The following is a 25,831-nucleotide window of genomic DNA, read 5'->3' as shown; positions in this document are numbered from 1 at the left end:
GGTGAGTCCTGTGGAGAAATGGCATTCTTTTACAGGCATCTGCCCCAGGTGATATTAGCAAAGGCAGGCTAGTCTCCTCAGACACCTTGTAAGAGAGACTCAGAGTAGCTTAAGAGTTCTAGATGGTTGGTTTCTGCATCACCCAGATGTTCCCTATTCCAAGATTCAGAATCCCTCTTTATCAATCAATGCCCTTTCACATGAGAAACCTTGTGAGAGTGGGTATTCAACTGTCGTTGTAATTCAGCAAGCCATGAGTTGAATGAATTGGTTTTCAGCTACATGAGCCCAGCAGCTACAGAAATCAGAGCTTCTTTGAGGGCTATCATGGAAATTTTGTTTCACATCCTGGGACTTGAGCTGAGAGATAATGATCTTGAGCTTACCATTTTCTCTTTGTAAGCAAAAACATGAACTCAAAAGAATCATTCCCAGACCACACTCATCGTAGTCACCATCACTGCCTTAATGCTCATTGCAGCGCCCACTTGGTCTCAAGGCATGTGCTGCAGTTGCCCCTTCATCATAACGAACCCCAGGTCATAGATGAATTATGATGCCACTGCATACCATGGGTCAGTAGCATCCCATTTCCCATTGGTTAGTTGTTCAGTACTTCATTCAAACCCCAGGACATGGCTAAACCAATCCCTAAATCCCATCCTTATGGGTTGATCTACTAGGACTACTGCCAGAAACAGTTCCTGATCAGTTAGAGTATAATCAGGAGAAAGAAACTCTAGAGTAATTTGAATAGAGAAAGTGTAATAAAAGAATTATTAACTAACACATTGGCATATAGAAGAATTTCTTAGTTATAAGTAAGGAGAACTCTAAAAACACTGGAATAATATATGTATATATGTTATACATATAACCTCAAAAATGTTGACTAAAAATTGCACACAAAATGGTACAAACATATGTGAATATTTGACTAAAGGACTTGCATATAAAGGAAATCTTAGGAATCAATATGAAAAAGACAAAAAATCAAATAGGCAACATATATGAGCAGAATCTTTATTAAAGAATGTATATGAGTGGTCATCAGGCCTAGAATAGTTGTTTAACATGAGAGATTATGAAATTGTAAATTAAAACTGCCATGAGAAATCATACAGATCTATTAGGATGAAACTGATGAAAAAGAATCACAATACAAGATTGGGCTCAGTCTGACTTCTCAGACTTCAGTATCTCCTGATACAAATCATCTGAGGTCTTCACTTTTTTCACCCTCCACTGATGTGTCCTCAGAGCTATTTCTACCACTATCTTTGACTAACTACATGATGATTATTAACAGCTCTCTGTAATTTGCATTTCACAGCTTTTTTCTGAGGTATCATCAATTCCTCATGCACAACAGTCCTGGCAATCACTGGAATAATGATAATCCCTTCCCAACAAGAAGATGAGATGATGGTCTTCAGATGCCCCCTTTGCCCACGTGCTCTGCCTGAGAACACTGTAGCCACTATCCCATATCAAAACAGAATTTAATAGTTGCACTCAGTTTGACATAGATGTCAGATTTGTAAAGGAATTGAATGTATCTTCGGATATTCAGTAAGAAATATTAAATGGATAAACAGTGTTGCTGTATGATTTGGACAGGATCACTGAGTATACAGGCAGGAGAGATGTTCTCTGTGGGAACCAGAGGCAGAGATAAACCCCTGTCCTCCTACTTCAGGGCGGCTTAAATGTCCCTCATCTTCCAAGTCATGACCCTGAGTGAACATACAGCGTTAAAAATTACACTAATGCTTCTGACGACATGTATTTGAATAGCAAGAAAATGTGTATTACATTCCAGCTAAGAGTAGATGCATTTTGTATTGAAAGAGAACGTGTCCGTTTGGATTTGTAGCCTCTAGGAATAATTGAAATAATATTTTTAGCCTCTGGGAGCCTTCTGAGCTTCCGGGAGTCTGAAAATGATGTCTCTATACACTTAAGTGATCAGTCGCAGGCAACACTACCTGAAACCTGGGAGCCGCTCCTTCAAAGAAGGAGTAAGCGCCTTACGTTCCCCTGAAGGGCCAAGTCGTCATTTCTCAGCTCCACCCGCGGTGCTGGAAACCTTGATTGGCAAACGTCAAGACCTGAAACAAGCAACCGCCTGTGAAGCTAAGAAAACTACATTACCCAAAGGTCTACGCGCCCAACAGTGGCGCAGTTGAGCCAATGAGAATCCAGGACAGGGGACGCTCCGTGCGTGCGCGTCGGCTCGGGACTTCCGGCGTCCTCTTTGTGGCGGTCATTTTGGCTTCTCTGGATTTTGTTCAGCTAGACTCAGGCTTCGGAGCGCTGGGTCGCTACCGAGAGGGCGCTAGGGACGTTGTCCCCACTGCACAGGGCGGGTCTGAAGCTTGGAAGCGGCGCACGCCGAGTGACCCGCACAAGGCCATGAGTGGGACCGCGGTGCCCGGGTCCCCTCCTCTCCCGCCGCTCCCGGCCCCGCTCCGCCCCCAGAGTCCGATGGCGGCGGCCGCGCGGAGGGAGCCGGCTCAGGTCAGTGCTCGGGCTCCGCGCCCTCCCCGCCCTCAGCCCAGCCCAGCCCTAGAGCCCCGAGTGCGGGCGCCGCTCACGGGCCTGCTGCCCAGGCCCCGGTGTCCGGGACGGGTAGGCGCTCGTGGGGCCTGTTTATGAGAACTGGGGTGACGGGTGTGGGAGAGGGTCCCAGGGGAGGGCCCGCGGGGGAGAGGCGTGGAGGGCGACTGAGCCGGGAGGAGTCGGGGACCTGGGGTCCGTGTTCTGTCTGCAGAGAACAGAGTGTGAGGAGGAGTTAAACCTGGAGTAGCAGGCTGAGGGTTGTACCTCATTGTGAGGACTCTAAAAGCCAGGGAGTTTTGAGCAGAGAGAGACACTATCTCCGTTAGGATTTTAACATTTTCCTGAAGCCTGTTCAACGGAAGGGCACAGTGCAGAGGGATGATGTTGACGTTCAGGCGCTGGGAGGGGGAATCTTTGTTCACGGTCCCACACCTGTTAAGAGGTGACATTGAGCTCTGAGGCTCAGAGGTTAGAAAGCCGGCCTGAAGTCACCTGGCTCCAGGGCCAGGGAAGGGTACAGGGAGGCATGAGCCGTTGAACCCCGCCATGGGCGCATTTCTCCAAGGCCTGCCTCTTCGCGCTAGTTCTCCTGGGTGAAGTGCTTACGGAACCCACACAGGGAAGTGGAGCGTGTTCCAGTACCTCACTGGCCTCGCTCCCCACTCCCATGTTCTCTGGATTGTGATGTCCTGAGACTCTTCATGCCATTTCCCCCATCCTTGAGTCTGGGGACTCTGAAGAGACCGCAGGCCTAGGATCCTAAGTCCATGGCAGGGGTTATATGGAGGTGTTCCCACTTCTAGCAACCATTGTTAACAGATGTGCAAGGTTAACCTAAGAGCTGGTAGGAGGATGCGCAAATGCCTAGAGGTACAGCTGAGCTCAGGAACGTTCAGGAACCACAGGTTTCCTTTTTTTCAGGTACGAATAAATAGCAGGTGGATAGGACTCAGGAGAGGAATGACTGCCGGAGGTGTTGGGTGTGTATTCGGGAGGTAGCTAGAGGTTTGGAGCACAGGAGGGAGGTGGTGCTACCCAGATTTTAATGGGCTTCATCTGGCTCCAGAGAGAAACTCAGACTGGGCTTGTGAGAGGAAGAAGGATGATCAATATGGAGGTGACTACCATAGTCCAGGTGCAGGTTAATGGACAGGGTCGTGGCTCAGGAAATGCGGTTGTCTTCTGGCTGCATGTGTTTAAAGGGGCACCTAGATTTTCTAATGTGGTTGGTGAGGGAGTGAAACAGAGGAATCTGATGATCCCAGGGCTTTTGGTCTTAGAAGCTCTAGGGATGGTAGCTGCATCCATTGAGATGAGCAAGTCGACAGTTGGTGTAACATTCGCTGGGGATATCAGGAGCTTTGTTTTGACCATGTTATGACTCTGAGATGTTTCAAACATTACTGCGTGGAGGCATCAAACGAGCAGCTAACATACAGGTTGGGGGCTCTGAGGAGAGATTCAGGTTAGAGACATCCAAAATGTGGTAGCTACAGTGTGGACCAAGATGAGAAGATGAGTGAGCTGTGGGTCACATTTAGGAGAGACAGTTTTATGTTTTGGTGGCAAAGGTTTGGTAGCAAAGCTGTTAGAGGGTGAGGTGTAGAGGGTGGGGTGTGAGGACTGGGTCTCTTTCATGGGACCTGGGTGATGGTATTGGGCTTCATAAACGTAGGTAAGTGGCTGTTGGTTTGGTGTATCAGACGGGATAGTCTGGCAACTGGCCGAGGCTTCCAAGGGAGGAGTGGACATGAGACGGTTACAGAGACAAGGGATAATGAGGCAAGATGACATTCAGGCCAGAGCTCGTGCTGATTCACCACTCAGTGGACTCACCAAGATTTTGGGAGGAGTTTCATGGGGCCTGGGGTGTTTCATTCAGCCTGGTAGATATGGTCTGGGGTAAATTTGGCCATCTGTGAGAATCACTAGCCCTGGGATGGGCGATTAATGGGGCTGGGGTTTGAATGAAGGTTAAGGGGACAGAGAAAATTTGTATGTGCTGAGGTGACAGCAAGTGCATCACAGAAGTAGCAGGGGACTATAGGTATCTGAGATCCACACGTGTTTCTGTGTGTCTACGTCTGAGGCAGGAACAGAGCCACTCAGTGAGGCCTTCATGGAATGATTTGAGGTGACACTGCTGTTGGGAACCGTGGGAAGTCTGTGGCCATACTGGATCCTGTTTGAATTTGCCAAGCATGCTGTGGGTGCTGTCTGCCGAGTTGTGCTATAAGGCCTAAACCTGGTACGATGTGCTTCCTTGACATTTGCTGAAAGCGGGACGTCCTGAAGTGGCCTGAGTGCAAGTTATCTCCCTACACTGCTCCCGTGCCTGAGGTCTTCTAGCCTCACAACCCTTTTGACCAAGGGAACCAGGAGCAGTTCCTGTGTATCCCTTTGTAGCAGGTGTCAGTTCCCTACCAGCCTGTGAAGTTATGCAGACAAGCCAGTCACATCCTCCTGTGGGAACCAGGGGCATCCCACCCTCTTGATTCTAGAAAGCTTGCATCCCACAGCCCCTGTTGTTCATTCTTTTATGGAGGGCAGCTGCCACGTGAGCCTTTGTGGTGAGTGGTGTCCTATTCTCAGAGGTGTGAATTTACGTGATTCATAAACTGCTGTTGGTCTCGAGAGTCCATTGTCAGGTGTCATGTGTTTGGCGACCACCATAACCAAGGGTGGGGTAGGAGGAAGTGATTGGAATACAGTACAAGTAGCATATGGGGAGGGTAGGGAGATGCCTATGGTGTGGGGCAGTGAGATGGTGGTGACCATGGGACACGGAGATTGAGGGATGTGCAGTCTGAAAAATGATGTATACTTGGAGAGGGGCATGTCTGAGGGTCCCAGGGCCCTGCACTGATAATTACCTGACAATGACCATACCAGGGGAATTGTTGGTCTGGAGGGGGTGGATCCCCATATGCTAGGCCACAGCTTAGATGTGTATTTGTCCACCTGCTTCCTGTTGCTGATGGTTGGACTCAGTGATCAGTCCAAGGATGACACCAGTGGTACCAGGGCCTGATTTCCCCTCTTAAGTTGGAAGGCTTGAGAGATGGATGGTCATAGTAGATGTTTGGGGAAATGGATTATGGCTTTTCAGAAGTGGGCTGTTTGTGGTTTTATCTGTCACCATCATAGCAGGGCAGTGTGACGTTTGAAAATGTAGCTGTGAGTTTTTCCTGGGAGGGGTGGGGTCTCCTTAGTGAGGCTCAGAGACATCTGTAGTATGATGTGATGTTGGAGAACTTGGCACATCTAACCTCCCTGGGTAAGATCCTCACACTTTTCCCCTGCCCTGAGGTAGTCTCTGCCCTTCCCTTTTCCCCAGAGATAGGTCTCTCCTTACTCGGGACCATGAGCACTGCTCCTTCCCCAGTTCCCTAGGTAGGTGCTGTGGTTGGTAGGAGTGAGGTGTGTGCACTGCCCTCTCCTCTCCTTGAGCAGGCCCAACACCTGCTTCTCTGCAGCCTCCCATGGAAGGATCCAGGCTCAGGAGTCTTGCAGTGTATCCCACCTCACTTGCCCTCTTCCTGGCTGGGTCACTTTGGTCGGATCCATAGCATCTGTGTGCCCCAGGTCTACTTCTTCCTCTAGCTGACATTTCCTCATGACTGCCTGTGCCAGGAAGTAATTCTCTGATGTGAACCACGGGCTCTTGCAAGATCTCCCTACAGGGTTCTCTGTGTAATATTTAGTTTCTTTCCTCTGGGCTGTGATGTACTGAGCTGTTTTGGATCAGCACTGGCTCTTCAGATGTTGTGTCTCTCCCTTGGTATTTGCATCCTGCAGGTCCCATATTCTTGCCCATCTTGGGAGTAGGGTGGAGAGTCCTCGCTTGTCCCTAGGATGGGTATGAATTCAAACTCAACAAAAAGTGCCCAAAGGGAACTGGACCTCCCATGCTGGGGGTGGGCGTGATGTCAGTCCTGTGCTCCTCAGAGAATGAGGAGGCTCCTTTTGAGCAGAACGTTTCTGTACAGAGTGTCACAGGTCAGGACTCCCAGTGCAGATCTGTCTCCCAAGAAGGCACACCCCTGTGAAATGTGTGGCCTGGTATTGAGAGACATTTTGCACTTGGATGAACACCAGGGAACACATAACAAGCAGAAACTGCACAGATGTGGGGCTTGTGGGAAACAATGGTATGTCACACAAACCTTCATCAGCATCAGAGGCAGTGCGTTGGGGAGAAACCGTACAGAAGCGATGAGGACAGAGCCTCGTTTGTGAAGAACTGCAAATGCCATGTGTTAGGGAAGCCATTTATCTTTAGGATGGTTGGAGAGAACTTCTTGGCTATCTCTGAATTTCTCCAGCAACGGACCTCTCCCACCAGAGAGAGGTCAAACAGTGGAACTGAGGGCAGAGCAGCCTTTCAGAGGGGAAAATCTCATTATAACTGGGAGAATGCATGAACGCCTTCAGCTGCAAACACACACTTGTTCAGCACCAGAGAGTCCTCACTAGAGAAAGATGTTTTATGTGCAGTGAATGTGGGAAATTTTTTAGGAGAAGCTGTAGCCTCAGTCAGCATCAGAAAATTCACACTGGAGAAAGAGCTTTTGCATCTGGAGATTATGGGATATTTAACAACAAGTCCCACCTCATTGAATACCAGAGAGGTGATAGCAGAGATAGGCCTTATGAGTGTATGGAGTGTGGGAAATCATTTACCCGAAGCTCCAACCTTATTACACATGGGAGAGTTCACGCTAGAGAAAGGCCATATGAACGCAACAAATATGGGAAATCATTTAACCATATCTCTAAGCTCCTTAAACATCCAAGAATTCCCACTGGAGAAACGTCTTATGAGTGCAGTGAATGTGGGAAATCCTTTGCTGCTAACTCTGTCTTTGTTGGTCACAGGAGAGTTCACACTGGAGAACGGCCTTATGAATGCAGCGAATGTGGAAAAGCATTTACCCAGATTTCTGCACTCCTTAAACGTAAGAGAGGTCACACTGGAGAAAAGCCTTGTGAGTGTGGGGAGTGTAGTAAATCTTTTTTAGACAAAAGCCCCACCTCATCAAACATTGGACAGTTCACGCTAGAAAAAGGCATTAGATTGCAGCAAATGTGGAAAATCATTTAGCCAAACGTCTGTGCTTCTCCAACACTGGAGAATTCCCAGTGATTCAAGGCTCTATGAGTGGAGTGAATGTGGGAAATGCTTTGCTAAAATCTCCAATCTTATTAAACAAAGAAGCATTCACACAGAAGGAAGTCTTTATGATGTAGCAAATGTGGGCAGTCTTTTACCTCCAACTCCACTCTCCTAACACACCAGAATAATGGCCTTATGAGTGGGCTGAAATTGGGAAACCCTTTAGCCAAAACTCTAGCCTCATTACACACCGGAGAGTTCACACTGGGGAGAGTCTTATTAGTGCAATGAATGTGAGAAAGCTTTCAGCCTTTTCTCATTGGATACCACAAAGTTCACTTCAGAAAAACAACAGATCTGCAGGGAGTGTGTCATTTCTTGTTCGGTATAACAGCACTGGGGAGATCCCTCATGAGGGTGCCAGCTGTCTGTATTGAACTTCATACCCCTGATAAACCACGTAAATTCCAGGTGTGTGGGAGCCGTATTGCACTTTCTAATTTGCCCAGGGCCCTAACCAGATTTATGTCACTGCCAGTTCCACAGCAAAAGCCATTTTACCTCTATCATTAGCTCACAGCGTGCATCATTGACCCACCTTCATGTGTCCAGGGAAGCAAACCTTGATGGTCTCCTGTTTGCTGGGGCGATTTGTAAGAAGGCTGAATCCTTATTCCTTTCTCTAATTGCTTTCTCTGATGAGCTGCGTCACGGACCTGACCAATTTTTGGCCCAGAGGACTCTGCTGGTGACTTGAACACAGGGACTGCCTTTTTCAAGGATTTTGTTGGTCTCACCTGATGGAATTTTTCTGCCCTTCAAGTCTCCAGTCCAGAAGCAGCCTGCCTCCCGTTGCTCTGCTTTGTGTGAAAATGAAGGCTTTATTGTTTAAGCCACCTTTCATCTGGGGGTTCTATTCACTGTCTAGTGGTCTGAAAACGACTGGGTTCTGCTAACAGGAAGGAATGAACAGCTTTGGTTGGGATCCCAATCTTTGTGTGTCTCAGAGGGAACAGTATGACGGCAGAATATACCACACTTTCCAGTTCTGCCCGAGTTTGCATTGCTGCCCAAGACCTCCAAGAAAAGAACGTTGGGATTTGTGGACCTATTTGTAGCCCGGATGCTGTGGTATTTGTATTTGTGGTTCAGAGGTCAGTCTGTGGAGAGGCAGCAGTGATAACCTTTGGTGCTTCTGAGAGCAACATGAAATTGCTCTCTTGTTCACAGGGGATGTTGCATTGTGCTCAGTGCTGCCGAGGGAGGTCTGTTCCCAGGTCCTGCAGCAGAGCCATGTGCCCTGATGTCCAGGATTCTGCAGAGTGGCATCACAGGTTATGGGATTGTATGGGCAGGAGAGTCATGATTGTTACAGAAACACTGGATTTATAGGGAGGGGAAGAGACTGCCCCAGACTAGTTGGGATGTGCCACTTTGAAAGGGGCATGCAGAAGGTTCCAGTCACTATAGCTGTGAAGGATGAGCAGGCTCAAAAATTCTCATGGCCTCCAGAACTGTGTATCTTGTGTAGCTGAGGTCAGTGTGAGAGGAAAACATGTGAATGTTTTGTGGATTCCTGTAGCCTCTCTGGGCTGTTCACCTGAAGGCTATTGCTGTGCAGGAACATGAGGCTACAGAGGCCAGCTCTGTGGCCTTTGTGCCCCAGCCTGCATTCCTCTTGAATAGCTCTCCAGTATTTGCTACCACTGAGGCAGGGCGTCCCTCCCAGGGCACGAGGAAAGAGGTGGTAGAGTCAGTATAGGTTTATCAGACTGACATTCCAAAATTGTAGGAAATCCAGATTTTTATTTTAAACGTATTTTTAGAGCTCTAATAAAGTATAATTTTTTTTTATTTATTTTATTTTTTTTCCCCCAAAGCCCCAGTAGATAGTTGTATGTCATAGTTGCACAGCCTTCTAGTTGCTGCATGTGGGACGCGGCCTCATCGTGGCCAGAGAAGCGGTGTGTCGGTGCCCACCCGGGATCCGAACCTGGGCCGCCAGCAGTGGAGCGCGCGCACTTAACCGCTAAGCCACGGGGCCGGCCCTCTAATAAAGTATAAATGACATGCAATAAATTGCTGCTTATGTTTCAACTGCACAATGTGATAAGTTTTTTTTTTTTTTTTGTGAGGAGGACCAGCCCTGAGCTAACATCCAATGCCAATCCTCCTCTTTTTTGCTGAGGAAGACTGGCCCTGGGCTAACATCCATGCCAATCTTCCTCTACTTTATATGGGACGCCGCCACAGCATGGCCTAACAAGCGGTGCGTCGGTGCATGCCCGGGATCCGAACCGGCGACCCCCGGGCCGCCGCAGCGGAACGTGCGCACTTAACCGCCTGCGCCACCGGGCCGGCCCCCACAATGTGATAAGTTTTGACACTCATGTAAACCCCTAAAACCACTATCACAGTGGTGATAAGGGAAGCTCTCCATCATCCTCTTATTTACCTCGGGCCTTGTCATGTCTCTCTCTCTGCCCTCCAGGTAACCACTGATGTACTTTCCTTTACAATAGATTAGTTTGCATTTTCTAGAATTTTATAAGATTCTTCTCATAAAGTGTTTCCTCTTTTTGTTCCCCTCAGTAGGCTCATGTGGCTTCTTCATTTTGAGATTCATCAATGGTGCTCATGTGAGTAGTTCTTTCTTTTTATATTGCTGGGAATTACAGTGTTCCGTGGATGTACCACTATTTGTTTATCCTTTCGTCTGTTTATGCATATTTGAATTGTTTCCAGTTTTTCACTGTTGCAAATAAAACCACTAGGATATTTGAAAACAGTTCCTCATATCCATATGTTGCATTGATCTTGTGTTAATTTTTTGAGGTGCAGTGCCTGAGTCACGGAGTAGGTGAGTAGATACCTTTTTAAGAAATGCCAAACTGTGACCTAACATGGTTGTCCCCTTTTGTCTTCCTGCCAGCAGTGAATGAGACTTCCAGTTCTTCCATTTCCTTGCCAATAGTGGGTATAGTTGGTTTAAGAAATTTTGACTCTTTTAATAAAAGTGTAACCATATCACACTGTGGTTTTAGTTGCATTTCCCTGATGTTTCATGATGCTGAACATTTTTTCATTTGTTTATTTGCCACTTGTATGTCTTTTTTGGTAAAATGTCTGTTCTTATATATGTCGTTTATTTTGGCCATTTCCCATTTCTCCAACAAATAAGAAGAGCGTGAAACAACAAAGACTTGTGTCTTTCATTCTTTCTTGAGTGGTGACTTCTTTGCTGTAAGAAGTACCTGTTTCTGAATTCGGGAACATTTCCTGAATGTTTTTGTGCTGTACACAATGCAGTGACCATGCCGAGTGTCTGTTGTAAAGGCTAATCTGCGTGATGAACGGATTCTCCATCACCTTAAGTGTAGTACTCAACAAAACAATAAATCAAGCCATGATTTGTAGCGTTTTCTGATTTCCCTGGTGTAAACACTCCCACCATGGCCAATTTAAACCTGCGTACATCATGTGATTGCACATGGAGTTAGGAAGAGTTGCCAGTGGTACACCATGATCTTCTATTGCTGACATACTTCACCAGTATGCCAGTAACCTCTAGAACATAGAAAGTGATAAGATGTAGTGAAATGGTTAGAAAGTGACAAGTTCTTATGTGTCCTTTAAAACAGTTTAATGGAGGTATAATTGACTCTAAAGAGACAGCATATACTTGAAGTTTAAATTTTGCTGTAACCAGGTTAATATAAGACCTTGTGTCCGACTGCATGTGATGTACACCTCCTTTGTTCTCAGACATCCGTGTGCCCTTAATGGATACTGCTTCCTCTGTAGTCAGGAGGACAGGCCTCCTATTAACACGTTTTGCACACTGGGAATAGTATTCCAAGGTTGTCTGTACGTAGGGACCCTAATTCTATAAATCACCAAGATTGGAGAATTCTGACTTAGCCATGTGCTCCAAAATGAGAGACACTACCAGGGAGAACTGACTAACTGTTTATGCAAACAGTTTGAGAAGTCTTCCTGTCAGAAGAAATCATATAAATAGAAAAGACTGTAAGAAACTAATCACTAACTTTTTAGTTTATCGTTGACTTTTTTTTAAAGCGGAAGTTATTAATGATACCACCTCTGTCCTAGTTGGGGTACAGCTCAGTCTCAACTTATTGGCAGAAGTTGTGATGGACAATCGCATTTTTGTAGATTTCTTGTTGGCTAGTCCTGGGGGCATCTGTGTGCCATTCCTAATACTTCTTGTATTACGATTAATGAAACAGGCAAGGGGGATCGGGCTCTCTGTCCCCTTAAGGATCTCTAAGTTGATGCTCATGATCTATGGGATCTGTTCTCCTGGCCTGTGTTGGGCAGTTGGGGTTCTTGGTTTTGAAGCACTTTACAGGGACTGTTAATAGTTTTTGAGTTTGGCAGAGTGGTCCTGATGCTGGTTGGTTGCCTTCTAGCCCCAGCCTTAAACGCTTAATGCACTTGCTCTCTCATCAGATGACAGCCGTGATGATAGAACAATAAAAAGGTCAAGATGCCCTTGCATTACAGATGCCAATGAGTGGACAATCTCTGACCAGTGAAGAGCTGAATCTCTAGTTTTCCCAGATGGATCAACCTCTGACAAGCGAGAGAATGACCAACAGGGGTGACAGAGAGAATACAGAAATAGACAGTGGCCAGACTATATGTAAAAATAGATGTCTGACCTAAGTCTGCCGCAACCTGCCCAGGAAACCAACTTATTATCTACAGTTACCAGCTCAAGAAGGCAGCTATCGATAGGTCAGAAATATAGGCAGTCAGACCTCCTGCTCTGGCAGCAATCCAGGATTCCAAACAATAACCCCTGTCATAGTTGGCCCCACGTGGCCTGGACTTGTTCAGTAATGCTCAGCTCTCATAATTTTTATCCTCTCTCGCAACTTAGTATGAACCAGAGAGATGCAAATATGTGCCTATAAGCATTCACGTGGAACACTCTGCTTCTAGTTAGCCCACTTACAGCGTCCCAATCAGAGCATAGGTGAAGCCTTCACTGTTTTCACTGTAAAGCTTTGCCGCTCCTCTGCATGCCTTTGAGGCTCTGCCAACATGCGGGCGATGGTGGCTGACTCCCTTGCCATAACAAGCTCTGAATAAATAGGCTTTGAGTGTGCTCATTGGGTTGGCCTTCTTCATTTCTTCAGCTCTTAGGACACCTTCCACAAAGTAAGTGTAGGCCAAATACTGTGTTGTAAATTGATTTGAAGTCATTTTGACTCTGTGATTGTACGAGTATTTATTTGATGTAGCATTCGATTGTTTCCCTTCATTTTCCATCTTAGGTTATTGATGGTCTAGCAACTGATGGGTTTACCTATGAAGGTACCCTCCACTAACATCTTTCAAGGAGGCAATGTTAGAGTCTCAGTGGCGTTTGGAAGTCATAGCGTGGATAGAAAGCAGACCATTGGTTGATCAGAACTTTGTTTCCGTCTTTTCCCTGCAAGTAAATGGTACTGCAGGCTCCACTTAGGGACATCTGGCTTGCGTAAAGTTCTGAGAAACTTAAAACTTCCTCGTTGGTGAATTCGCCTAAATCTTGCTCCTATTTGTCCTACTTAAATCCCATCTTTCCTTTCTTTTCCTTCCCTCTTCAGTATTCTCCTGAGCTGGCTAAAATACCTTCGTGTCCCCTGAGTTTCCAGCTTCCACATGGAGGAGACCCTTTGCCAGAAAATGGACGTTCAGCGTGGCTGCGTTCAAGTCCCTGGCGTTGTTAAAGACTTCTCAAATCCCAGGTGGGAAAAGAAAAGTTTATTACAGCATTCATTCCTCTTCTGTGGACACACAGTCCAGGGATCAGTCACTCCATCTTTTGATTGAGCCAAGAGATGCAAAAACATTGGTGGAAAAATCTGGTAGACCTGTCCTGAAAAGGATGTGAAGATTAATGAAACTTTACAGACTAAGGGTTAAAAACAAAACAACAACAGCAACAAATCTTTTTTTATAAATGTACTTTATTCTTTTGTTTGTTTGAGGAAGATTGCCACTGTGCTAACATCTGTTGCCAATCTTCCTCTTTTTCTTTTCTCTCCCCAAAGCCCCAGTACATAGTTGTATATCGTAGTTGTAGAGTTGTAGCTCTTCTATATGGGACGCCGCCTCAGCATGGCTTGATGAGCGGTGAGTAGTTCCGCATCTACGATCAGAACCTGCAAACTCCGGCCTGCTGAAGTGGAACACGCGAACTTAATCACTACACCACTGGACGGGCCCCAACAAAAATCTTTTGAAAAAGACACTTGAAAAGGTGAGAAATGAGTTGTCTTAACCTAGCTTAAAGGAAAGAGGAATATTAGACTTCTAATGATTTTGAAGGGGTAGGCTCTTTCCATTGCTAAATACAATCTTGCTCAAAGCTGTTTTTCAAGGAAAAATTGAAAAAGTGTAATTTTTAACAGTGACCTTGATTTGTAGGTTACCAGATAAGAAACAGGAGACCCTCAGAACTTTTGCATACTTTAACGTATGTATGTGATGTTTAGAAATTATATTTTTGACAGTTCCGATAATATCCCTACGAGGATGACTTTTTGAACAAATTACACTGATTTGATAATTTTAAAATGGAAGTACATCTCGCTGATTTTACCACCATGGAAAAAAATGTTGCCACAGTATTATAGTCTATATAAAAGACTAACATTTAGTTTCTAAAGAAATCAAATTTATAAATTTACTGCATTTGGTTTATGGGTCAGCTAAGTTAATGTTTCCCCAAATTATTGTATCTGCTCAGTTCAGCATCTTGACATGAAGTATCCTCCATTCTTTCTCTGCCCTTTATCTCAGTTTCCTGAATGCTCACACTCCTCCCCAGTACCTGCCCTTCACATGCACTTTTCTTTCTTTGGAATGCTCTTTCCAGCACTTGACATTTAGTAAATCGCTGAAGAATATTCATTCCAGACCTAAAAATATATTTTTAGGGAATTTTCCCAGAGCCTTCAGACTAGCTCAAGTCCACTGGTGTGACAGTGTGATGTCAGGCAGGGCCAGGCTTCCCATGTCTCCTTGTCCAGCTCTGTGAACAGGGAGTAAGGATGATGCTGACCTCCCAGAGCTGTTGGGAAATGAAATAGATCAGTGTCAAGTGTTTTGTGCCTAGTTTACACTGTTAAAAAAAGAAACAACAGGGGCCGGCCTGCTAATGGAGTGGTTAAGTTCACGCACTTCGCTTTAGTGGCCCAGAGTTCACAGGTTCGGATCCTAGGTGCAGACCTATACACCACTCATCAAGCCGTGCTGTGATGGTGACCCACATACAAAGTAGAGGAAGACTGGCACAGATGTTAGCTCAGGGCCAGTCTTCCTCATACACACACCAAAAAAAACCAGAAAAGAAACAACAGGCCCACGGTAGTCACTTGCCGCCAGGATAGCAAACCAAGACATAATTGCAATTTCACCCCCTCCCAGGAATGTGACTTTAAACTGATCACTTCAGAAATTGAGGTAATCTGTCTGGTTAGACCCCAGCGCCCTTCCCCCAAAGAAAGGTGACCTTGCCTGGAAGAGTCCTTTCTTTTCTTTTGGTAATAACTGTCTTGTCCCGCCCAGTTTCTGCCTATAAATAGCGTCCATTCATACAACTCCTGGAGCGCCTTTCTGTTTATTAGTTGGGATGTTGCCGGATTCAGGAATCCTTCAGTGAAGCCAATTAGATCTTTAAATTTATTCGGTGGAGTTTTTGTTTGTTAACAGCACTCAAAACGAACGGCATCTCTGGTTGTTTTTGGTTGGCCGTTCTGGCACTGACTCTTCATCAGATGTGGAACCTGAGATGAATGGTTTCAGTATCTCTGACCTCCAGGTTTCTCATCATTAAAAAAAGAAAAATACAAATTTGGAAACATAGCAGGGCTCAACCTGCAGAGTGGTGAAGATTGAACAAGCTAATATTTAACGTTCTTGATACTGTTGTTTTAGAAATCTGTCTCATCTGTATAAAATGGCTGGTTGACACGCGGGGAGCACCAGGGAAGTGGTTACTTGTGCGCAGGAAGCCCCTGTTAGCTCAAGGAAAGATGAGAGCCCCAGAGCAATTCCTGGGCGCTCTTTCATTCTGGTGTGTCACAGTTGCAAGGGAAGCCTGGTTTCTCATTCCTGCTTTTATCTGCTGGAGGTCTGCTTCCTCAGGACACTGCCCTTCCCCAAGAAGGAGCCTGGGAGCAGGACCGTGTTGGCTGTTGGAGATACAAAGTCATTTCCCAGCTGAGTGAGTGTTTTCCAAATCTTCCTGAGACATTTTCTTATCAGGACCTGAGTGTTGGCCTTGTTTGTGTCAGTTTCCATCTAACTCACGGTCCTTTCGGGTCTGGATCTGCAGTTCCTTTCAGTATAGCAAAGGGTGGAGGCCAGTGGAAGACTTCAGAGTGGTGTCCTCCTCTCTTCGTGCTGCCGCAAACAGAAGTTTTCTTAGCTTTCCGCTAGGAGCTTCTGTAGAGTGTTGAATCCCCGCTCTCCTCTCCGAAGAAAACGTCTCCGAAGAAAACGTAAACATCGATTACAACTCAGATTGTATGCCTGCAGGTTTGGAATTCAGGCTGTTTGCCAGACACTTGTCAAAGCTGCATCATGTGGTTCCCACAGACAGTATGTGTGTCCTTGCAGTCGCTCAGGTCAGAAGGTATCTGGAGTCGTCCTTGATTTCTCTCATGGTTCTGTACATGCATCCCGTCACTCCAGTTGACTCTGCCTTCAAAGTCTGTGCAGAAGCAGACCACTGATTATCCTCTGCCCACCCAAGCCCCCTAGTCAGTGGGCTCCCAGCCGGTTTCCCTTTCTGCCCTTACCCTTCTTCAGTCTTCAACCAGTAAAGCCGTCAGAAGGATCCTGTTCACGTATAAGATGGTGCCAGGCCTTTGCTGAAAACTCTAGCGGGTCTGACTCAGAGGGGAAGCCACAGTTGTGCGATGACCTGTAAAGCTGTGTACAGCCAGCCCTCCGTTACTGCTCTGCTCACGGCTTCAGCCTCTCTGACCACACTGACGTGGACACTGTTGTTCCCCGTGAGCTCTAAGCAAACTCCACTGACTCTGGGCTGTGAAAATTGCTGGACTATCTGCTTGGATTGCTCTTCCCCCTTGTGATATTGTGTTTTATGATAAGAAATTGGTATTTGGTCTTCATACTGCTTTTTGGCAAAGAGCTCCCAGAACCCTTGGAATTTCCTGTGAAGAGAGCGATAAAGGAGTCTCTTGTTATGTTAGTGAGGTGACTTTGGATGCCACCTAAGGGTGGGGCTGGTTGCTAGGAGAACCAACCTTGCCATCAGAGAGTTGCACAGTTCAGTCCCACCCACCCCCACCCTAACCTGGGGGTAGGAGCAGGGCTGGAGGTTGACTCTGTTGCTAATGGCCAGTGATTTATTAATCATTCCTGTGCAATGAAGCCTCCATAAAACCCAAAGGACGGGGTGTGGGGAGCTTCCAGGTTGGTGAACACTTGGAGGTTGGTGAGAGCAGTGAGCTCCTGGAGAACATGTAAGCTCTGCGCCCTTTCCCCATACCTCACTCTGTGCATCTCTTCCATCTGGCTGTTCCCGAGTTCTGTCGTTTATAATAAACTGGTGATGTGGTAAGTGAAGTGTTTCTTTGAATTCTCAGCCCCGCTAGCAAATTAATCGAACTCAAAGAGGGGCTCTTTGGAACCTCTGATTTATAGCCATTTGGTCCGAAGCTCAGGTAATAAACTTGGGCTTGTGACTGGTGTCTGAAGTGGCGAGGAGCGGCTTCAAGGGACCGAGCCCTTAACCTGTAGGATCTGATGCCATCTCCAGGTACATAGTGTCAGAATGGAGTTGAGTTGTAGGACACCCAGCTGGTGTGAGAGACTTGCTTGTTGGTGTGGGAACCCTCCCCACGTTGGAATTGTTGAGGGCAGAATGTAGTTGGTGTCAGTGAAGTGGGATTGGCTACAACAGCCCTAGCTCATGGAACCATGTGGTTTGGGGAGAGAAAGGGTGAAAGGGCAGGAGATGAGGAAGCCTCGATTCCTGGGGTGGGGCCACAGGGTCACCCATGGTTTGGAGCAGCGGCTGGGCTGCAGTCAGTTACTAAATGTAAATGTTGCCGATGGAATTCAGAGACAGATCCAACTCCTGGCAGCTGGTTCCCTGGCTGGATAAGGAAGCGCAGACTAATAAGGAAAAGGCAAAATATTGAAACCCTTGGTTACTGTTATCTGTAACAGCTAAACTAAAAGTAGAAGAGAGTGGTGGGTCGGACCTTTATGCTGGACCAAAATCAGATTTCAGTGAGTCTCAGCTTTGGCCACTGGCCTCAAAAGCCGCTCCCCAAAGGAAAAATTATGCAAGGACAAGAAAAGTATCTCTAAGACCTCTGGTCTCCAAGAAGGTAGTAAACATGGAGGCAAAACCAAGAAACTGTTGAAACCAGGGGTGTAGTGTGGAGTTGTTGTTCCATTTTGTGGATCAGAACCATCAGCTTCCTGAGGAACCTTTACAGAAATGGATTGGGAGTGACTCACTTGGCCGCTGTGTTTTTGGTTGTGAAGCTGCCGAGTGGAAGAGCGTGCTTGGTTTGATGTGGGACCCACAGCGCGCTGTGGAACAATCACAGATGGCTGTGCGTGATCCCGACACACAGGAGGTTACTCCCAGGGAACAGCCTGCCTGGTGGACTGGATAAAGGCAGCTGTAAGGTCTGCTTACCCTGATAAGGGGGACTGTCCATCTACCTTGTGAATGCCAAGTGGAGCACCCAGATGAAGCAGCTGGTGGGCTTCGTATGCAAGCCATGGGGAACTGGCTTCAGGATGACCGGGACATTCACCCGCCGAATATGCCCGTTACCCGGATCATGGTAAATGCTGCGGTTGAGGGGGCCCATTTCCCGTGGGCACCCCATTTAACCTTGTTTTTGAAAACCAAAGAAACCTTATGGAAGTGCGCTCTCAGCTTTCCCGCAAGGGTCTTACAGATGCTAATAAAAACAGGTTAATTAACGAGAGAATGGGAAGAGGCCAAAGGGACTTTTCCAGTGTAGGTAGAAATTTTTAAATGGGTATTAAGAAATGAGATGAATAGAGGAAATACTGATAGGAGCAAAACAAAGAGGAAATAGAAGTGGAAAATTAGGGGACTTGTGCTAGCAGGCGGAAATCTTTAGATGGTTATTAAGAAATGGGTTGAATACAGCAGACATTGATGGGGTTGAAACAAAGGTTTTAATACAACACTACCAAAGGTTGGGTGGGCCAAAGGGTCCCCCTGCTGGCTCCCAACATTAAATGGCCCCAAACAAGTCTGCTCTATTTATCCCAGTTTGGAGGAATTTAAGAAGCTGGAAAGCAGAGATTACTCTGAGAAACTGTAACCGGCAAACAGCCATTGATGATTAAGCAGCTAGTAACTATGGGGGATTGGAATATGCGAACTCAAAATGTGTCTCTGCCTGAATGACGTTTTGACCCCCACTAATTGACTAAAGGAGTTTGGGATGGGAGGCCTGCCCTCAGAAAAGGCCATTACTATAGATATCTCCGAGTACCTGGGTGGGTCGTGCTAAGCCCATTCTTAGTTCTAGTTACCTTTTATGAGAGACCTTTACATTTGTAAAGAAAATCTCCACTGGTAAAGGTATCTTTTTCCCTATACCAGGAGGGGGGGTGCGGGAGATGGCCTTACTTAGAAACTTATCAGAATGGAAAATGAAGACTTAAATCTGCATGATAAACTTACTCATTGTTAACTGTGCTGTTTGGGCAATGTGCTATCTGACTCCCACTAGGTTGCTATAGATGACATCTCCCTGGCGCCTGGGTTACCATGGTAATGGGTGTTTGAGCTATTTTTTTTCAGAAACTGAACCCCTTGTCCACTTCAGCCTGGATAGAGACCACCAACCCATCAACTGGGCCCTTTTGATGGCAAGAGGTTGGAACTCCACCCTCAGGGCATGCTAATGCCGCCATTCTGTGAACATGTGTCCTACAAAGAGGCATGAAGGCTGACTATGCTTCCACAGATCATCAGTTACCTCATCCCTCCTCACCTCCAATCATTTTTCAGACCACTTTGCCCCTACTGCATAAATACCCCTGAGTCCCTGTTTTCAGTTGAGACTTGTTCTCCCGTTTTCCTCACTGGGCTTCCTTGTGATTAAACCCTCTCTCTGCAATCTTGTCTCGGTGATTGGCTTTCTGGGCCGCGGGCAAAAACGGACCTGGTGCGCTAACAAAACCTGACCAGCAATCACATGGGGCAGTGGTTAGGCAGATTAATCAAGTTAAAGATTGACAAAAGGCCAGGGTCCCTTGGCTCGACCCCTTGCTGGGGAACCAAAGTGGGTAAAATGGTCGGCGGTGGGAAAGGTGGAGAAGAGAGTTTTCCAGGATGTAGAGAAGTTGCCTCTACGTTACCTGAATGTCTGATGTGAATGGATATTATGTCTGCCTGGGAAAGACTTCCCCTACCTAGTGCTGTGAAACCAAACCCTGTGATGACCTCCTAATGGAGGCTACAGTTAGGAATGTGAGGGTTGATGGAATTAAGGTAAAAGTTTGCGGGAGAAGTGCTGTGTGTGAACAGGCTTCATGTGAAGTGGTTGCTTCTGATGGTATTATGAGAATGGAAATTGTATGTGACTGGGGGATGTTTCCTCTTCTGAGTATTGTAAACAGAATGCAGGTCAATCTGCCCTTCAGGCAATGTTAGTTGGACCTCCTAGGTGGGAACCAGTAAGACTGCCTGAGCCCACATAATGTGGAATAGAAGCTGGAGGGCTGGTAGGGACAAATTCTCTGTGAGATGCACCTATGTGGAGTGTAGACTAGGGCTTATGACAAAAAGCCTGTGAGTGCCTCTGTGGTATTATGATTTGCAATAAGTATATTTGGTCTTTGTCCCCTTTCTGGCACAGAGCTCCTAAAACCCTTGGCACTTCCGGTGATGAGAGCCATGAAGGTGTCTTTTGTTGTGTGAATGAAGTGACTTTTGGAAAGCACCTAGGATGGGGGCTCTTGGCAGTGCAGCCAACCATGTGATGAGAGGGTTGGAACTTTCATTCCACCACCCCCTGAATTCCAGGAGGGGAGAGGATTGAGTCCAATGAGCAGTGGCCAATGATTTGACCAATTGTGCCTGTGCATTGAAGCCACCACAAAAACCCAAAAGGACAGGAATTGGAGACCTTCCGTGTTGGTGAACGTGCAGATTCCGGGCGAGTGGCCCACTGACACTCAGAGAGGGCATGGGAGCTCCTTGCCCCTTTCCTAGACCTTGCCCGATGCCTCTCTCCATCTATATCCTTTATCACCTCCATTAATAAAGTGGTAGACGTAAGTGTTTGCCTGAGTTCTGTGAGCTAGGAGGTTAGGGGAACCTCCAGTTTGTAGCCAAGTCGGACAGAAGTTGTGGATGACCTGGGGACCCACTCCTTGCAATTGGCATCTGAAGTGGGGGGCAGTCTGATGGGACTGAACCCTTAACCTGTGGGATCTGACGCTACCTCCAGGTAGCTAGAGTCAGAATTGAGTTGAATCCTAGGACACCCAGCTCTTGTCAGAGAATTGGTGGTATGGGTAACCCCCCGACACGTGGTGGAATTTTGTCCCAGAATTGCGTTCCCCTGATGAGCACAAGCATGACTGATTTTCTCCTTCTTTTCCTTCAACCGTGGTGAATAAACGACAAGCAATAGGGTTTATTGGAGTATATGAGGAAGCCATTGGGATTAAAACTAATTCAGCCTGCCCTTGTGTTTCCAGAAAGGCCTGATGTGGCCTATTGAGCATGCATTGTACATCTGCTTTCACGTTAACAATGTCCCAAAGCCAAGAATGATGCCTTGAAAGATAGGGATTTGGGGCCAGCCCCGTGGCTTAGCGGTTAGGTGCACGCTCTGCTGCTGGCAGCCCGGGTTCGGATGCTGGGCGCGCACTGATGCACCGCTTCTCCAGCCATGCTGGGGCCACGTCCCACATACAACAACTAGAAGGATGTGCAACTGTGACATACAGCTGTCTACTGGGGCTTTGGGAAAAAAAAAAAAAGGACGAGGATTGGCTATAGATGTTAGCTCAGAGCTGGTCTTCCTCAGCAAAAAGAAAGAAGAGGAGGAATAGCGTGGATGTTAGCTCAGGGCTGATCTTCCTCACAAAAAATAAATAAATAAAAATCAAGATAGGAATTTGGCTTCCCCCCATATCGGCCTTTCTTTAAGGATAAGCATCTCTTCCCAGGAGCTAAGGATTAATTACTGACCTGCTGTGTTCACCTTGTGACCAGTGACCCACTAAACAGTCTCGTGACCGTTGTAAAAGGGACATTCCTGTCATGTGATGTATGGGCTTTGCTCCAAGATGGTATGTAACCATTCTGTGCACGACGCTTCTTTGGAGTGCTTCCTCCCTTTGTGAAGGTACTCTCCTGGGCTATGTGGTCCTGAGGCTTGGCTCCTAATAAACTCACCCCAGTTTTGATTTATAGATTGATTATGGGTTATTAGCTTCAACAACTGTCACATTCAGAGTAGACCCTTCTTGAACACCCACTTAGATTTGCATTAATCTTCCTTCACCCATCACTTGCAGTTCTCCATCGCTGCTTTCCTGGCTTTCCACAGCACTTACTGCTCGGTAGCTGGTCCACGGTGTGTTTAGCATATGCATGTGGGGTCCTCTGTCTCCTCCTACTGGACAGGGTTTTTTTCTTTTTATTGACCCTTATGTTTTGAACACCAGGAGTGGTATGTAGCTTATTGATGCTTAGTAAATAATTATTGAGTGAATAAATGATGAGCAAATGGTGAAGGAGATGTATAGTCCCTCTTCCCCTGAATTATGATGCAGAAGGTTACCCACAAGAAGAGTCCTAAATGGGTTGTATGCTTGTTGAGCAAAGTCTGATTTCTCTGGAAAAGTAAATGATGAAAATGAAGAAACAGGTTTTTACAAAAAATATAAATGGAAGAGAGCTAGTTGGCACAATCATTCATTGATTCATCTTCTAAACATCTGGGAAGTACCTATCGGGAAGCCTCGTACTTGCTGCTAGGTTGATGCGAAGAGGCAGGACTTCATGATCCAGTGCAGTGCTGTTCAATGCAACTGTCTACAGTGGTGGACATATTCTATATGTGGGCTGTCCAGCAGATGTGCCACCAGCCACAGGTGGCTACTGAGCACATGAATAGGGGCTAGGATGACTGAGGAACTGAATCTTCCCTTTTGTTTAATTTTAATGAATTTAAACTTATATAGTTACATGTGGCTAGTAGCTGCCATAGTGAATAGTGTGGGACTAATGAAAAAGAATAAAAGCGTTTAATGGTAAGAACAGTGCTCACACAGATATATGTTCTCTGTGCTTTGGGGACAGAGGTGAGTGAATCTTCAGGAGCCCAGACTAGTGAAAGGGCCGAGAATGTTGCAGCTTCCCTGGGAAGAAATGTTGGAGCTGAGTTCTGGTTGCCCTGCGGGACCAGGGAGCCGGAGTGGAAGTGAGGGTATCCAGAACTGAGAGAACACCTTGAGCGTCGTCAGAGAGGCCTAAAGAGTCCTTCCAGGAGCTGCAATAATTTTCTAAGAAGTGGTTCTCCACCAGTGGCCATTTTGCACACCCGCCCCATGGGATATTTAACGGTGTCTGGAGACAGTTTTGGTTGTTGTAATCTGAGGCATGGCAGGAGTTGGTTGCTGTCATCTTGGGGGTAGAGGACAAGGGTGGGGCCAAACATTCTATACTGCACAGGACACCCAAACACACAGAATTATTTTGTCCAAAATGTCACTAGGACTGAGGTTGAGATGTCCTGATCTAAAGAAAAAACAAAGAATATCTATTGATAAGATTATGTCAGGGTCACCCCCAGTGGCCTGGTGTTTAAGTTCAGTACGCTTTGTTTTGGTGGCCCTGGTTCAGTTCCCAGGCACCGACCTGCACCACTCTGTCAGTGGCCGCGCTGCAGTGGCTCACATACAAAAAGAGGAAGATTGGTAGCGGATGTTAGCTCAGGGTGAATCTTCCTCAGCAAACAAAAAAATAAATAAAAGATTGTGTGATTTATATTCTTTAAACTGTCAATATGATGACACTCATTATTGCACTTTCAATATTTAAAATAGGAAAGAAAAGTCCTTGCATTGCTGGAATAAAACACAGTGCTTTATATTCAATGATTTATTAGGTGAGATTTGTAAAAGTCCTTCATCTTGAAACCATTGTGGAAAATAGGGAAAAGCGGCACACTTTTCAGTTTCTGTAATGAGGCTACTTAACAACTTTAAATACCCGAGAAATATGAAATCCCCTCGTGACAATTGAATACCAGTGTGGCTCGTGAACCATGGCAACACTTGCAGACGAGGTCATCACATACTGAGCCAAGTAACCACTCTTTGAGAGGAAAGACAATCACAGTATGTTCTGTTTAGCTGCCGAAGACCTCAAAATGCCAGTTTAAATGTCTCGGTTTTATGCACATCTAGGGCTTTGACTAACTAGTAAGCTATTCTTGATCATTTACAATTTTTCTAAAAGTTTATTACTTCAGATAACATTGTGGATGAATACTGAGGAAAGGATATCTGAGCATATCTAAAAATATTTCCTTAGAATATTTTCCTAGCAGTCTTTCCTTTCTTTTATTCCTTGCCCGTACTTCAAGTCCTGGTCAAGGATTACCTCTGACATGGTGCTATCAGTGTTCTCTCCCAGGAGCCTCATTTTAATCATCAAATGACTGTGAACAAATGTTTAAACATATACCATAGGTATATCTTTCTTTTTTATTTATAAATTACTTAACATGTTTGTCTGTCTTAAATATAAAGATGTCTATTCTTTTCAGAATCCAGAGCATCATTTTTTCACGCCCTGAACCTTAGTGTATCATCATGACCATTCATGTCGGAGACAGGTGTTTTAGCCTCTGGTGTTACTAGGTTCCTATCACTGCTGCTATTAAAGACACAACTCAGCACTTGACTATATGTGACACAATGTCAGGAATGTTGAATGCGGATTCTTTTTGGTCTAATTATCTTCTGAAGGAAAGGTCTTATGTTTGTCTCTCGTCATTATTGCACAGAAGCACCCTGATCATGCCTGGCAGTTGTAACAACTGTTGAAACCTGTTGCCTCTTCTACAACCAGGGCAGTTTTTACCACTTGTCCAGAGACAGAAGAGGCCTCAGTCATCTCAGGTGACGTTTTGTGACACGGCCATAGAATTCTCTCGTAAAGAGTGTCAATGACTAGATTCTGCTCACAGAGATTTATACTCGGATGTGGTTGTGCGGATTATGAGAACCTATTCTTTCTCATCTTCTGCCACTCTGAGTTTCCAGGGAACCTCCTAAGTAATTATGTCTGAACTTCTGTTCCATGTTTCCAAGGAAGTGAGCAGCTCCACTGTGCTGTTTCTGAAGCTTGTCGTCCCATTTCAACAACATCCTTCAATTTTTTCCTCTAATCCTTCTTGTGGTGGCTTCTCCTCCCTGAGGACTATAGCTTTGTAGGACTAAGGTGCGTGGGGTCATCTTTGTGGAGGAAGGGAAAGAGCCCTAGAGACTGGTGGCAAAAACCTCTCAAAAGGTATGTTTCCATTTGAGTTATGGTGAATTAGGCAAAAGAAATCTTTGTAGAAACGATTCTTATAGGAAGTGTGAAGACATTTTAGGATGTTGTAGGGATACTGTATTCTAAGATCCCAGATGAAAGTTGAGGGATCATCAGCCTCAATGCCAAAAGGACCGTTCATTTTCCCATCTCCACTTATTATCTGTCTGTATCTGTCATGGCATCTGCTCTAAGGTCTAGGTGTTTACCGTCATAACAAGTCAAAGAGATATTTTACTTTTGAATGGCAAATTCTTCTTCTTAAGTTCACTTAAGGAAAATCTACTACTGGTTTTTGGCTAAGAAAAGCTGTCAATTAGATGGAAAATCACTTTTCCTCTAAAGGTGAGCTTCACAGACCAGATATGAACTTAGGTGTTAGAGGAAGTGAAGAGCACAGAAGATGGTTTCCAGGAACGTTTTCCAACGTCCAGTAAATGACCATGTGATTTCACAGACCCTACATAAACGCTGGAGATCTAACTCTTTGTGAGCCGTAGGAGCATTTACATTAAAATTATTTTGTGAGCATTCCTCTTTTTCAT

The 25,831-nt window shown here is 45.9% G+C and overlaps 1 protein-coding gene across 43 annotated transcripts in view; it reads left to right on the top strand.

Annotated features, from left to right (window-relative positions):
• The window catches only part of LOC131397514 (zinc finger protein 256-like), a 119,694-nt gene that overhangs the window by 76,813 nt on the left and 17,050 nt on the right, over nt 1-25,831 (top strand). For 3 of the 43 annotated variants that reach the window (XM_058530490.1, XM_058530523.1, XM_058530489.1), the window contains exon 4: nt 10,271-10,317. In XM_058530490.1, coding sequence (XP_058386473.1) covers nt 10,271-10,317 — 47 coding nt within the window. The other 40 variants (XM_058530528.1, XM_058530494.1, XM_058530527.1 and 37 more) reach the window with 36 other exon arrangements.

Source organism: Diceros bicornis, chromosome 34 (assembly GCF_020826845.1).
Source record: "Diceros bicornis minor isolate mBicDic1 chromosome 34, mDicBic1.mat.cur, whole genome shotgun sequence".
In the NCBI taxonomy this organism is placed as follows: domain Eukaryota; kingdom Metazoa; phylum Chordata; class Mammalia; order Perissodactyla; family Rhinocerotidae; genus Diceros; species Diceros bicornis.
This window is presented reverse-complemented; position numbering and strand designations above follow the sequence as displayed.